The sequence below is a fragment of the Entelurus aequoreus genome, linkage group LG19 (assembly GCF_033978785.1).
Source record: "Entelurus aequoreus isolate RoL-2023_Sb linkage group LG19, RoL_Eaeq_v1.1, whole genome shotgun sequence".
NCBI lineage: Eukaryota > Metazoa > Chordata > Actinopteri > Syngnathiformes > Syngnathidae > Entelurus > Entelurus aequoreus.
This window is the reverse complement of record NC_084749.1, coordinates 2,370,151-2,385,404: the sequence shown is the minus strand read 5'-3', so window position 1 is coordinate 2,385,404 and position 15,254 is coordinate 2,370,151. Positions and strand designations below refer to the sequence as shown.

The window sequence follows — 15,254 nt, the reverse complement described above, 5'->3', positions numbered from 1 at the left end:
CATATACTGTAATATTGTACATGGTAATTGGGATTTGTTATATATTGTATATACCAGGGGTGTCCAAACTTTTTCCACTGAGGGCCGCACACGGAAAAATTAAAGCATGTGGGGGCCATTTTGATATTTTTAATTTTCAAACCATAACAAAATATATGCATTTATTATTTATTTTACCTTTAGGGGTGCCGGGGACCATAAAGGGTCTCAGTCATTAAAATGTTAAAAATAAGTCAGATTTATTTATTTTTTAAAATTATTTAACGCTTACAGTAAATCTCTATATCAACTTCAAGTTGATATAAAGTAATACGAATTAAAAAAAATGTTTTTTGGCTTTTCTGTCAAAAACAACTTACTTTTTTTATAGTAAAACTGAAATATGCAGTATTTAGTAATTAGAGCCCTAAAAGATCAATAATGCAGGACACCATTGATTTTAATTCTTTCATATTTTTGAGTAATCACAGTGAAAAGATAAATAAAAAAATCACTAAATATATTTGGGATCCAAAAGGTGCCCCACTCATAAAGTGATACATTTTTATTAGGTTTTTCTTTTACTTTCAACACTTAAGTTACGAGATCAACTTCAGATATATCTGTCCATTTTATGCTGGAACTATTATTTTGTTTGTTTTATGCGCTTTTGTCAAAGAAAACTTTGATGTTTTTATATGGCTACTACACAATATATGCAATATTTACCACATAAATCATTTTAAAGTGAAATATTTGAAGTAATTGGAGCCCTGAAAATAATTCATTATAACATGGATTTTTTTGTCATTATTATTATTTTTTGAGCAATGGCAAAAAAAGAAAAAAAAACAGCCTGCATGGCAGCTTTTGTGTCAACATTGCAAGTTTTTCTCGTTAGATTTCACCTCATTCCACTTTTTTTAATGTTCTTTTTTATTTTTACAATAGTATTTCCAGAATGTGTGGCGGGGCCGGTAAACAATTAGCTGCGGGCCGCAAATGGCCCCCGGGCCGCACTTTGGACACCCCTGGTATATACCGTATTTTTCGGACTATAAGTGGCAGTTTATTTTCATAGTTTGGCCGGGGGTGCGACTTATACTCAGGAGCGACTTATGTGTGAAATTATTAACATATTACCGTAAAATATCGAATAATATTATTGATCTCATTCACGTAAGAGACTAGACGTATAAGATTTCATGGGATTTAGCGATTAGGAGTGACAGATTGTTTGGTAAACGTATAGCATGTTTTATATGTTATAGTTATTTGAATGACTCTTACCATAATATGTTACGTTAACATACCAGGCACGTTCTCAGTTGGTTATTTATGCCTCATATAACGTACACTTATTCAGCCTGTTGTTCACTATTCTTTATTTATTTTAAATTGCCTTTCAAATGTCTATTCTTGGTGTTGGATTTTATCAAATACATTTCCCCAAAAAATGCGACTTATACTCCAGTGCGACTTATATATGTTTTTTTCCTTCTTTATTATGCATTTTCGGCCGGTGCGACTTATACTCCGAAAAATACGGTATTATATACAAATATAATATAATATATCAGTATATATTATATACTGTATATATAATATGTAAATATTACATATATTTTATATTGCTATTATTGTAAATTTTTAGTCTACTTTATACCTGCATTATCCTTCCCATTCTTACCCTTTCCATCCGTTGTAACTGAGCTACTGTGTGGAACAATTTCCCATGTGGATCAATAAAGTTTGTCTAAATTGAAGTCTATATTAAAAGTTTGCAGTCTCGCTGCAAGATTTTACCATAAAATATACAGTGTTTTTTACAGCATATTATTTTAAATGGAAAAACCGGACCACTGTATATTTACAATAACATTCTGCCAACTGAGCAGCTGATAGTTTTTTTTTTACTGTAAAATCTATTGCCATTCTTACAGTGCACAATTTGATGGAGAACTTGTTGCATTCTTCGATAATGTCAAAGTCTAAAAGGTGTAGTACATTTATTTTTACTGTTAAAAAGGGAAATAACAAATAATCTGGTAAGAAAAGATAAACATTCATATGGCCCCATTTATCGCGGTTTACCTGACACATGAAACATGACAAATTTGGGGGGCGGGGTGCACTCTCCACTTTGGCCGCCAGATGGCAGTAGTGTGTTAAATATCTTGAAATGTGTTTTGTGGCAGTTCCAACTTTGACCACAGCGTCAGCTTGCTATGTAGAGTGGCGCTTTCCATCATTTCAACAGACCGCATTGCAAAACTCTAATAATAATAATTAGAGATGTCCGATAATATCGGTCTGCCGATATTATCGGCCGATAAATGCGTTAAAATGTAATATCGGAAATTATCGGTATCGGTTTTTTTATTATCAGTATCGTTTCTGTTATTAATATTCTGGTTCCTACATTATATATCAATATATATCAATACAGTCTGCAAGGGATACAGTCCGTAAGCACACATGATTGTGCGTGCTGCTGGTCCACTAATAATACTAACCTTTAACAGTTAATTTTACAAATTTTCATTAATTACTAGCTTCTATGTAACTGTTTTTATATTGTTTTACTTTCTTTTTTATTCAAGAAAATGTTTTTAATTTATTTATCTTATTTTATTTGATTAATTTTTTTAAAAAGTACCTTATCTTCACCATACCTGGTTGTCCAAATTAGGCATAATAATGTGTTAATTCCACGACTGTATATATCGGTTGATATCGGTATCGGTAATTAAAGAGTTGGACAATATCGGCATATCGGATATCGGCAAAAAGCCATTATCGGACATCCCTAATAATAATAATAGATTTTATTTGTAGAAAGCACTTTACATTGAGCAAACAACCTCAAAGTGCTACAGTGTATTGAAAAAAATAAAAATAATAAAAAGATAATAAAAATGTGAAAAAAAAATAGAAACTAGAACAGCCTAATAGCTAGAACTAGTATGCATATATCTATAAGAAGGATTTTTTTAAAAATAAGGGTTTTTAAGCCTTTTTTAAAAGCATCCACAGTCTGTAGTGACCTCAGGTGGTCAGGGAGAGCATTCCAAAATGATAAACACCAAGATCCACCAAGGAATATGGCCAGATGAATCCTTTCCCTACTGTACCTTCTTCTGACTCCTAGGGCGCCACCGGAGAGAGGGGCCCCGCTGGGCCAGCCGGTGCGATCGGACAGCCAGGGCGGCCCGGTAACGTGGGGCCCGCGGGGCCGATGGGAGAGAAAGGCGATCCGGTAAGATACCAAACCTTTCCCAGTTTAGTTGGCACATGGATTTAATGACGTAAGTGAGATCATGGTGGTGCTCTTTGTTCTAAAGGGAGACAAGGGACCTGTGGGACCGGCCGGGCAAGACGGGGAACAAGGATCTTTGGGGCCACCAGGGCCGGTGGGGCCACTCGGGCCTCCGGGAGAGGATGGTGACAAGGTATACCTTTTGTCTTGTCACTGAAGTGGCGCCCTCAAAGATTTACACTTTTTTTTACGTTCCACAAAGGCAGTGTTTTTCAACCTTTTTTGAGCCAAGGCACATGTTTTTCATAAAAAAAATACAGAGGCACACCATCAACAGAAAAGGTTAAAAAATGAAACTCCACCAGGTTGTCGTACCTTATTTTGAGTTTGTTGTTGTTTTCTGTGTGTAGTGCTTTAGTTCCTGTCTTGCGCTGTTTTTTTGGTGACTCTTCCTGTTTTGTTGGTGTTCTTGTAGCAGCTTCACGCCTTCCTTTGAGCGCTATTGCCCGCACCTGCTTTGTTTTCGCAAACAAGACTATTTAAGTTGTGCGTACGCTATCTTTCTTTGTGGGGACATTGTTGATTGTCATGTCATGTACGGATGTACTTGTGGACGCTGTCTCTGCTCCACACGCTGTAAGTTTTTGCTGTCGCCCAGCATTCTGTTTTTGTTTACTTTGTAGCCAGTTCAGTTTCACTTTTGTCTTGCATAGCCATCCCTACGATTCAGTGCCTTTTCCTAGCGGGACTTGCCTTTTGTTCATTTTTGGTTTAAGCGTTACATACCTTTTTACCTGCACGCTGTCTCCTGCTGTGCTCTGCATATTGGGATCACGACAAACCATCCTCGACGCGTTCCGACTTCTACAAAGCAATGAACTACCTGCTGCGACCTACTGATATGGAGTTATCTTAGTTGATACATAGTTACCCTGCCAAGTAGAGATGTCCGATATCGGACTGCCGATATTATCGGCCGATAAATGCTTTAAAATGTAATATTGGAAATTATCGGTATCGGTTTCAAAAAGTAAAATGTATGACTTTTTAAAATGCCTCTGTGTACACGGACGTAGGGAGAAGTACAGAGCGCCAATAAACCTTAAAGGCACTGCCTTTGCGTGCCGGCCCAATCACAGAATATCTACGGCTTTTCACACACACAAGTGAATGCAATGCATACTTGGTCAACAGCCATACAGGTCCCACTGAGGGTGGCCGTATAAACAACTTTAACACTGTTACAAATATGCGCCACACTGTGAACCTACACCAGGGATGGGCAATTAATTTTTACCGGGGGCCGCATGAGCAACCCGGCCACTGCTGGAGGGCCACATCGACAATATTTCAATTAAATTTTGCTCAATATTATTTTTGACATATACCGTAAGATAAATAATAATAATAATAATAATAATTAATAATAATAGTAATACTTCAACATAGTGTGTGTAACAGCATTCCATGACTAATATAAATAAATTAACATGAATAATAAATGACAGTAAAATAAGCACACGTATGACTGAGGAGTCATAGTGTAACTTTGTGTGGTGTTTGAGTTGTCCGACTTTTTGTGTGGCCATAAACGCACCAGTGGTTTAGTGGTATGCGTGTTGGTGACAGATGACAAGTTGGTTTTGGCCTGGTTTGTACGGCAGAAAATGACTAGTTTTTCGAGATAGGAGTGTTTTACTCATGTTTTTGGTGTGGTTATGACCGAATATAAACAGTTTTGCTTAATAAAGTGATCGATATAATTCCTGTCCTCGAAGCATCTCGATAGACGTTACAATAATTGAACGGTGTTCAATTGAACGGTGTTGACGAACACCGTTAGGGCCGCTTGTTGTCACTGTCACTCAAAGTTGCATTGCAAAATTACATAGAATAAATATGTTTATTTTGTTTAGAATTCAGATGGGATTTGATTTGGTGCGCGGCATATATTTGCTGCGCGCAGCGGACGCTTGAGCAGTGCGCAATTGCGCAGGCACGCACCTTAGAGGGAACGTTACTAGGCAGTCCATGTCTTGTTGGAAACACGCCATTCGTCATCAACTTTTCTCTTTTTAGCGTCCCGGGTGTAAACCGTGCATCACATGTCGCTGCATGTGCACCTTCACTCGCAGGTTACACACGGACACACGCCCATAAATAATACTTTTCAAAATAAAAGCAGCACAGTTGTATTGCCTCACGCGGGACGGACAGGGACGCACAAAGGGCCGGATGCGGCCCGGGGGCCGCAGAATGCCCAGGTCTGACCTACACCAAACAAGAATGACAAACACATTTCGGGAGAACATCCGCACCGTAACACAACATAAACACAACAGAACAAATACCCAGAACCCCTTGCAACACTAACTCCTCCGGGACGCTACAATATACACCTCCCACATAATAATGTGTTAATTCCACGACTATATATGTCGGTATCGGTTGATATCGGAATCGGTAATTAAGAGTTGGACAATATCGGATATCGGCAAAAAAGCCATTATCAGACATCTCTACTGCCAAGCTCTACACAGTACAGGCAGTAGACAACGGCACATTATTTTAATTATTGATCTGCAAAAAATATTTTTTGGACCAATTACCGTAATTTCCGGACTATAAGCCGCACCAGCTAAATTTAGGGGAAAATACAGATTGCTCCATATACAGTGGGGCAAAAAAGTATTTAGTCAGCCACCCATTGACAATCAATGGGTGGCTGACTAAATACTTTTTTGCCCCACTGTATAAGCCGCACCTGACTATAAGCCGCAGGGTTTTGATGTGTAATTAGCGTAGTATATAAGGGTTCCTGCTACCACGGAGGGGATTGTCGGGACAGAGATGACTGTTTGGGAACGCAAAGAGTCCCATTTATTAATAATAAATCTTTCAATCATTCAATCAAACTTTCACATCTTTGACATGGCGAACAGCATTCGTGCAGAGTACAAATAATACAACGGTGCAAAGTAATACAAAGTGCTCGCCTGTACGTTATCAAAATAACCAGCCTACCGGTATATGAAAAGTCAGTCTTTAATCATTGTGTCATCGTCTTCCTCCTGCGTACTAAAACCACCGAAATCCTCTTCGTCGGTGTCGGAGAAGAACAGGCCGTAAATAAGCCGCACCCTTGTATAAGCCGCAGGGACCAGAACGAGGGGAAAAAGTAGCGGCTTATAGTCCGGAAATTACGGTAGGTGAAGTTGCATAATTTCCCACGGCACCCCAGACAATATCTCACGCGGCACAGTGGTTGAAAAACACTGCACTAAGTAACCCTACGGCACTTGAGGAATGGAAAATAACTGCATGCATGTATATTTATCTCCACCAGGGTGAGACGGGAGGACCCGGCCAGAAGGGGAGCAAAGGAGATAAAGGAGAAGCAGTGAGTATGAGTTTCATTTCAAGAATCTCTCTTATGTAAGCGACTCACACCAGCAGACGGTAAAGGACGTCCCAACTGCCTAATTGGTTTGGGACAAGTCATCATGATAACAGTTTGTCTCCACAATGCACCCCGCCGTATAATGAGCAGATGGCTCTAATCAGTATCTAATAGTCAGTCTCCCTTTCAGGGACCCCCAGGACCTATCGGGGCTCAAGGACCTGTGGGCCAGCCAGGATCGCACGTACGTCACAAACGTGGGAATGTGTACGGAGCGCCCAGGTCCGACTTTGTGTGTTGCGCTTCAGGGGGCAGATGGCGAGCCAGGCCCTCGCGGGCAGCAGGGAATGAACGGGGCAAAAGGAGATGAAGGATTGAGGGGATTTAAGGGAGGAAATGGTCCAGCAGGCCTACAGGTGATACTGATTCATTGATTGCGTAATCAAGCTGCAGCATTTAATGACATGGTCTTATCTACAGGGAATGCCAGGACTACCAGGAGAGAAAGGAGAAAGTGGGCACGTGGGCTCAATGGTGAGTTATCTTATTTTTACATATTTATTGTCTAGCAAAAAAAAAAATCAACATTCCCAGATGAGTTTAAGACAGGATTCAATTAATAACACATAACAGACAGAATTCTTAACATTTATTAATTATCATAATCCGTTATTTTGCTCTTCTCGTGTAGATTCATGTGTAAATGTTGCTCCAAATCTTCATTTCGGAGCCAAAGCTTCAACAAAATTTTATATTTGGACAAACTTTAATGATCCCCAAGGGAAATTGTTTGACACACTAGTTAATTACAAGAAGAAAATATATAAAACATTCCAAAAAGCACCAAAAAAGACGAAAAATTATCAAATAAAATTTTATAAACAATACCAACTATACAAAAGCGATTAAAAATTATGAATATACAAAAGTGGTAAAGAAAAAACAATTCCAACTGTATAAAAAGTGATGAAAATAGTATCAACTATACAAAAGCGATAGAAATAAACAATATAAACTATACAAAAGTGATGGAGTGAAGTGAATATTTATATAGCATTTTTTCTCTATAAGAAATGATAACAACTATTCAAAAGTGATACAAAAAAATTATAACAACTATACAAAAGTAATTAGAAATTAACAATGTAAACTATACAAAAATGATAAAAATAAAAAATACCAACTATACAACGTGATAGAAATAAACAATATCAACTATAAAAAAGTGACAAAATAAACAATAATAACTATACAAAAGCGATAGAAATAAACAATATAAACTATACAAAACTGATAAGAAATGATAACAACTATTCAAAAGTGATCCAAGAAATTATAACAACTATACAAAAGTGATAAAACATTTTTATAACAACTATACAAAAGCAATTAGAATTTAACAATATAAACTATACAAAAATGATTTTTAAAAAAATACCAACTATACAAAGTGATAGAAATAAACAATATCAACTATAAAAAAGTGACAAAATAAACAATAACGATACAAAAGTGATAGAAATAAAAAATATAAACTATACAAAACTGATAAGAAATGATAACAACTATTCAAAAGTGATACAATAAATTATAACAACTATACAAAAGTGATAAAACATTTTTATAACAACTATACAAAAGCAATTAGAATTTAACAATATAAACTATACAAAAATGATTTTTTTTTAAAATACCAAATATACAAAGTGATAGAAATAAACAATATCAACTATAAAAAAGTGACAAAATAAACAATAACGATACAAAAGCGATAGAAATAAAATATATAAAATATACAAAACTGATAAGAAATGATAACAACTATTCAAAAGTGATACAAGAAATTATAACAACTATACAAAAGTGATAAAACATTTTTATAACAACTATACAAAAGCAATTAGAATTTAACAATATAAACTATACAAAAATGATTTTTTTTAAAAATACCAACTATACAAAGTGATAGAAATAAACAATATCAACTATAAAAAAGTGACAAAATAAACAATTATAACTATACAAAAGCGATATAAACAATATACAAAACAAATACAAAAAATAATATCTATACAAAAGCTAATCGAAATAAACAGTATAAACTAAACTAAACTGATAAATGATAACTATACAAAAGCGATTAAAAATTAACAATATAAACTATACAAAAATGATTAAAAAAAAAAAAAAAAACTACAAAAGTGATGAAGTGAATTATATTTATATAACGTTTTGTCTCTAGAGAATCAAAGCACTTTAAATAGTGAAACCCATTATCTACAGCCTTTAAGCTACATTTAAACCGCTGACAAAAATGAACATTACCAACTATACAAAGGCGATAGAAATAAACAATTAAAACTATACAAAAGCGATAGAAATAAACAATATAAACTAAACTAAACTGATTAAGATGATAACAACTATAGAAAATAAATGATAAATTCACAATATACAGTATTGTACCGTTTTTTATTCATTATTACTGCGATACTATAGTAGTACCGGTATACCGTACAACCCTAAGGTTGACTATAGACTACAATTAATTAAACGGTTCACGTAGTTACAAATTAGGCAAAGAAACATAATTACTAATAGACAAGCAATGAATATGAATAAAAAGTAAATACAATTAAAATTGACACTATATACAAAGAAAGGTGCAGTAACGTTGGGCAACCCTTTACTTTATCGTTTGCTTTATGATATTCACATGCTGTCTCTTTAAGGTCTTGTTCCATTAAAAAAAATAAAAAAAGGGTTTTCTCCTTGTTTTCACTGAATGTCCTGTAAAGCACATTCTCAGTGAGTTTTGCCCGGAGCAGATTACAATATAATCTGCATCTGTGACGAGCTGATGTCAGCTCAACATGAAAGAAAGTTGCAGTTTAACTGTCCAGTGCTCCCCCTCCCCCCCACACACTTCTTTTTTGCTTACGGGGATCACATCTTCATGCATTCGCCTCATTATTATTTATCAGCATTTTCTTCTGCAATGCAGATAAACTGTACATTTCCCTTTCTTACTTTTTAGAGGGCGATGACACGATAGGGCAGACAGTACACAGGCAGTCCTTCACAGCTCATTACTTTTTCAACCAGTTCTGCCATAGGTAGTTCTATAGTGACACACCTTGTCAGCCCTCACTTACAACAGCCATGAATGTTGTACGCTTGGATGACAAATGATGGGTCGCTGTCTTGGATGTTGCATGGATGCACTGCTCTGGCTAGATTAGTCTCAGTATTGTTTAGACTTGATTTAAGATGGCAGACTGAAGAGTATTCTTATGTCGTAGTTCAGTCTCTGCTATTCTGCTCCACCCGGGAATTGAACCTGGGTCGTCCGCATGAAAGCCCGGGCTGATAGCCAGCACTGCCCTTGAGGTTGTCAGGGAGTGATGTTTACCAACGTACACTGACTGGCCTTATACAACCAAGCTAAAGGCCTGGGCTATCAACTCGATAGCCAGCACTACTCTTAAAGTTGTCAGGGAGTGAGGTTTACCAATGTACACTGACTGGCTTTTAACAACCAAAGCTAAAGGACTGGGCTATCAACTCGATAGCCAGCACTATTAAAGTTGTCAGGGAGTGAGGTTTACCAACGTACTCTGACTGGCCTTTAACAATCGAGCTAAAGGCCTGGGCTATCAACTCGATAGCCATCAACTCGATAGCCAGCACTACTCTTAAAGTTGTCAGGGAGTGAGGTTTACCAACGTACACTGACTGGCCTTATACAACCAAGCTAAAGGCCTGGGTTATCAACTCGATAGCCAGCACTACTCTTTAAGTTGTCAGGGAGTGAGGTTTACCAATGTACACTGACTGGCTTTTAACAACCAAAGCTAAAGGCCTGGGCTATCAACTCGATAGCCAGCACTACGCCTAAAGTTGTCAGGGAGTGAGGTTTACCAACGTACTCTGACTGGCCTTTAACAACCGAGCTAAAAGCCTGGGCTATCAACTTGATAGCCAGCACTACGCTTAAAGTTGTCAGGGAGTGAGGTTTACCAACGTACACCGGCTGGCCTCGTAACAACCGAGCTAAAAGCCTGGGCTATCAACTCGATAGCCAGCACGACTCTTAAAGTTGATCTTTCAAAGGTACTCTACTGGAGTCAACAAGCTCGGCAGAGTCTTGCTCCCTACTACCATCAATAAAAGGCTAACGTTGAAGGCTGTCGTGCTAGTTCGCTGTTATTCACTGAACAACAACAACAACAAAATGAGAAGACTTGCATAGACTGTTGTTCACCTGGCAAAAAAGGTTGCATGCTGTCGCTAATTATCTGATTGTGGAATTCCGTATCATTGTGTGGAAGCACACACGGCTGTCCATATCAAAATGAAAGGTTTGGTTGTTATCAGGAGTCATCAACAATTGAGAACAGAGAAATGGGTAGTGGAGATAGATAGATAGATAGATAGATAGATAGATAGATAGATAGATAGATTGATAGATGATAGATAGATAGATAGATAGATAGATAGATAGATAGATAGATAGATAGATAGATAGATAGATAGATAGATAGATAGATAGATAGATAGATAGATAGATTGATTGATTTTTATTGCGGTTTTGAAGGAGGATAGAGATGCCCTTTCTTTTATACCTGTTGGGAGCGCATTCCACATTGATGTGGCATAGAAAGAGAATGAGTTAAGACCTTTGTTAGTTCGGAATCTGGGTTTAACATGATATTCGGTTTCTTGTGAGTATATACCCTTCACAGCCGATGTGGGGGGGCGCCACCTAAAATCTTGCCTAGGGCGCCAGATTGGTTAGGGCCGGGCCTGAGCAAAAGTATGATGAAAGACACAAACAACAAGATGAGAAACAACTGTCTCCATGAATGGAAAGTGAAAATTGATACAGAGAAAAAGCCTGGCATGGGGGGCGACAGAGAGGAAGTAAGCGGAGCAATGGAGTGGAAGGAAGAGGCGGGCCACTGGCTGCGAGAAGGAAGACGCCGTGACAGCTGCTAATCAGATTAGCCTGAGCCTTGGCTGACTAATGAGCATCCTCCTTTGTGACAGTGATCTTCGCCGCGCCGTCGACCATGAGCACACGCTCCAGCAGCTTCTCTACAGCCTCTCTGCTTCCACGGCCAAATGATGCTGCGACATAGAGCCAGAACAAAAAAAAAACAACACAAAAAAATGCAGCCGGCGAGGCTTGCCAAGGACACTTGGGAGACCTTCATTCATGTCTGCATGTTACGGATCAAGAAGTCTCCCAAACGTGTCCCCGTGTGCTGTGTCACACACGCTGTCCTCGCCGCACAGCTCGCACCTCTCCAGCTCCAGCTGAAACACCGAGCTCGCTTAGGATTAATTGCTTGGCCCTCTGTAGAGCCGCACTGAGCAGTCCAATCACGTCCTCACGCTGTTGGCTGAGAGAATATGGTCTGTTCATAACAGCCTTCTTATTACTAACTGGGCGACTGACTGAGGGAGAGAGAGAGTGTGGCACTGGGGCAAATGAGAAAACTCAAACTCTGTCTGGACTCGATGTCTTTATCACATCACGGATATTATGATTAAGGCTGTCTTCACATTCCCCGTTCCGAACGCTGGTGTGGACCAGAAAAGAAGCTTAGTGGTTTCTATAATAATGTACGGCCACTCCAAAATTCGAAACCAATAAGTAGGTTATTGTTATTAGTAAACATTGCTAGATTGACACTCTTAGATTTGACAAAAAGCTTCTTAAAGATACTTTAACACGCACAGACATAGATGTAGAGAGCAGAGAGTCGCCACTTTCAATGCATTTCATCCTACTTACTGGTCATTTCTGCATGCTTTTTGCTGTCATTTTAACAATGGTCTATGTCAGGGGTCGGCAACCCGCGGCTCCGGAGCCGCATGCGGCTCCTTGACCACTCTGATGCGGCTCAGCTACATACATGTCGACCCCCCCGATTTTCCCAGGAGATTTATGGATCTCAGTGTCTCTCATAGATTACTCCCAGGGAAAAAATAATCCTATTTACACTCTAATTACTAAATAAAGGGCGTGCCCTAATTGCACTGCAGTAATTGTCCTCTATAACATTTACATACAGCGTGCCAGTCCAGCCACATGTTGCATGTTGTTATTACTTGCACACACAGGAGACAGCAAAGCATACTTAGTCATCAGCCACACAGCTTACACTGACGGTAGCCGTATCAAACAACTTTAACATTGTTACGTTACAAATATGCGCCACACTGTGAACCCACACCAAAAAAGAATGAAAAACACATTTCTGGAGAACATCCCACCGTAATACAACATAAACACAACACAACCATTACCCAGAATCCCATGCAGTCCTAACTCTTCCGGTCTACATTATACACCCCCGCTACCACCAAATCCCCCCACACATCAACCCTCCCCCCCTCTCCGTGCGTTGGTTGAGCGGAAGAGTTAGGGCTGCATGGGATTCTGGGTATTGGTACCGTCAGTGTAAGATGTGTGGCTGCTGAGTTAGTACGCCTTGCTGTCACTTACGTGAGCAAGCAGAAATTGCATTCTACGTGTGGTCGAGCAGGTACACTGTTAGGGCAGGCTGTAGAGTCCGCCAAATGCGGCGTCATCACGCTCTGATATTCGGGAGTCTCCCGGGAAAAATGATAAGGTTGGCAAGTATGACGCTATCAAGCGCCATTCATTCAAAACTCGCGGGCTGCACTAACATCAAATTTCCACATTAAAGTGCGTGCCGGTGCGTGTGTCGGAGACCCCTGGTTAACATAGCACAAAGCATTTAAGCTTTGTATGCAGTGTTTTTCATTTTAAAAAAAATTTTGTGGCTCCCATTACTTTCTTTAATTTGTGAAACTTGCCAAAATGGCTCTTTGAGTGGTAAAGGTTGCCGACCCCTGGTCTATGTCAAGGGTGTCAAACTCGTCTTAATTGAGGGCCATATCTAGGGATGATGTTTGATAAGAAATTATCGAGTTCGAGCCCATTATCGAATCCTCTTATCGAACCGATTCCTTATCGATTCTCTTATCGATTCCAGATAGGTTGTTGTATATGGAAAAAAACACAATATTTGGTTAAACAAAAGCTCACTTTTATTTTATAAGAAAAAAATAAAATAAAATAAATAAATAAATATTGTTACCCCCCTAAAAATTAAAATATATATATATATATATTGACTGTTGTTACCCAAAGTATATTAAGTGGGATTTTTCAGAAAAACAAATATATACAGTAACACAAAAACAACCTGTCTCTGTTAGGGATGATGTTTGATAAGAAATTATCGAGTTCGAGCCCATTATCCAATCCTCTTATCGAACCGATTCCTTATCGATTCTCTTATCGAGTCCAGATAGGTTGTTGTATATGAACAAAAACCCCACAATATTTGGTTAAACAAAAGCTCACTTTTATTTTATAAGAAGAAAAAAATAAAAATAAATATTGACTGTTACCCCCCTAAAAATAAAAATAAATTAAAAAATATTGACTGTTGTTAACCAAAGTATATTAAGTGGGATTTTTCAGAAAAAACAAATATATACAGTAACACAAAAACAACCTGTCTCTGTTAGGGATGATGTTTGATAAGAAATTATCGAGTTTGAGCCTATTATCGAATCCTCTTATCGAACCGATTCCTTATCGATTCTCTTATCGATTCCAGATAGGTTGTTGTATATGGAAAAAAACACAATATTTGGTTTAACAAAAGCTCACTTTTATTATGTAAGAAAAAAATAAAATAAATAAATAAATATTGACTGTTACTCCCCTAAAAAAATGAAAAATAAATAAATATTGGCTGTTGTTACCCAAAGGATATTAAGTGGGATTTTTCAGAAAAACAAATATATACAGTAACACAAAAACAACCTGTCTCTGTTAGGGATGATGTTTGATAAGAAATTATCGAGTTCGAGCCCATTATCGAATCCTCTTATCGAACCGATTCCTTATTGATTCTCTTATCGATTCCAGATAGGTTGTTGTATATGGAAAAAAACACAATATTTGGTTTAACAAAGGCTCACTTTTATTTTATAAGAAAAAAATAAAATAAAATAAATAAATAAATATTGACTGTTACCCCCCTAAAAATTAAAAAATATATATATATATTGACTGTTGTTACCCAAAGTATATTAAGTGGGATTTTTCAGAAAAACAAATACATACAGTAACACAAAAACAACCTGTCTCTGTTAGGGATGATGTTTGATAAGAAATTATCGAGTTCGAGCCCATTATCCAATCCTCTTATCGAACCGATTCCTTATCGATTCTCTTATCGATTCCAGATAGGTTGTTGTATATGGAAAAAAACACACAATATTTGGTTAAACAAAAGCTCACTTTTATTTTATAAGAAAAAAATAATAATAATAAATATTGACTGTTACCCCCCTAAAAATAAAAAAAAATAAAAAATATTGACTGTTGTTACCCAAAGTATATTAAGTGGGATTTTTCAGAAAAACTAATATATACAGTAACACAAAAACAACCTGTCTCTGTTAGGGATGATGTTTGATAAGAAATTATCGAGTTCAAGCCCATTATCCAATCCTCTTATCGAACCGATTCCTTATCGATTCTCTTATCGATTCCAGATAGGTTGT

General features: G+C 37.6%; 1 protein-coding gene across 1 annotated transcript in view; it reads left to right on the top strand.

The window, feature by feature from the left end:
• The window catches only part of LOC133634991 (collagen alpha-1(XI) chain-like), a 277,932-nt gene that overhangs the window by 229,175 nt on the left and 33,503 nt on the right, over positions 1–15,254 (top strand). The window contains exons 42-47 of the mRNA XM_062027654.1: positions 3,131–3,238; positions 3,324–3,431; positions 6,585–6,638; positions 6,829–6,882; positions 6,947–7,054; positions 7,119–7,172. Of these exons, the coding sequence (XP_061883638.1) occupies positions 3,131–3,238; positions 3,324–3,431; positions 6,585–6,638; positions 6,829–6,882; positions 6,947–7,054; positions 7,119–7,172 (486 nt within the window). The remainder of the gene's footprint in view (positions 1–3,130; positions 3,239–3,323; positions 3,432–6,584; positions 6,639–6,828; positions 6,883–6,946; positions 7,055–7,118; positions 7,173–15,254) is intronic.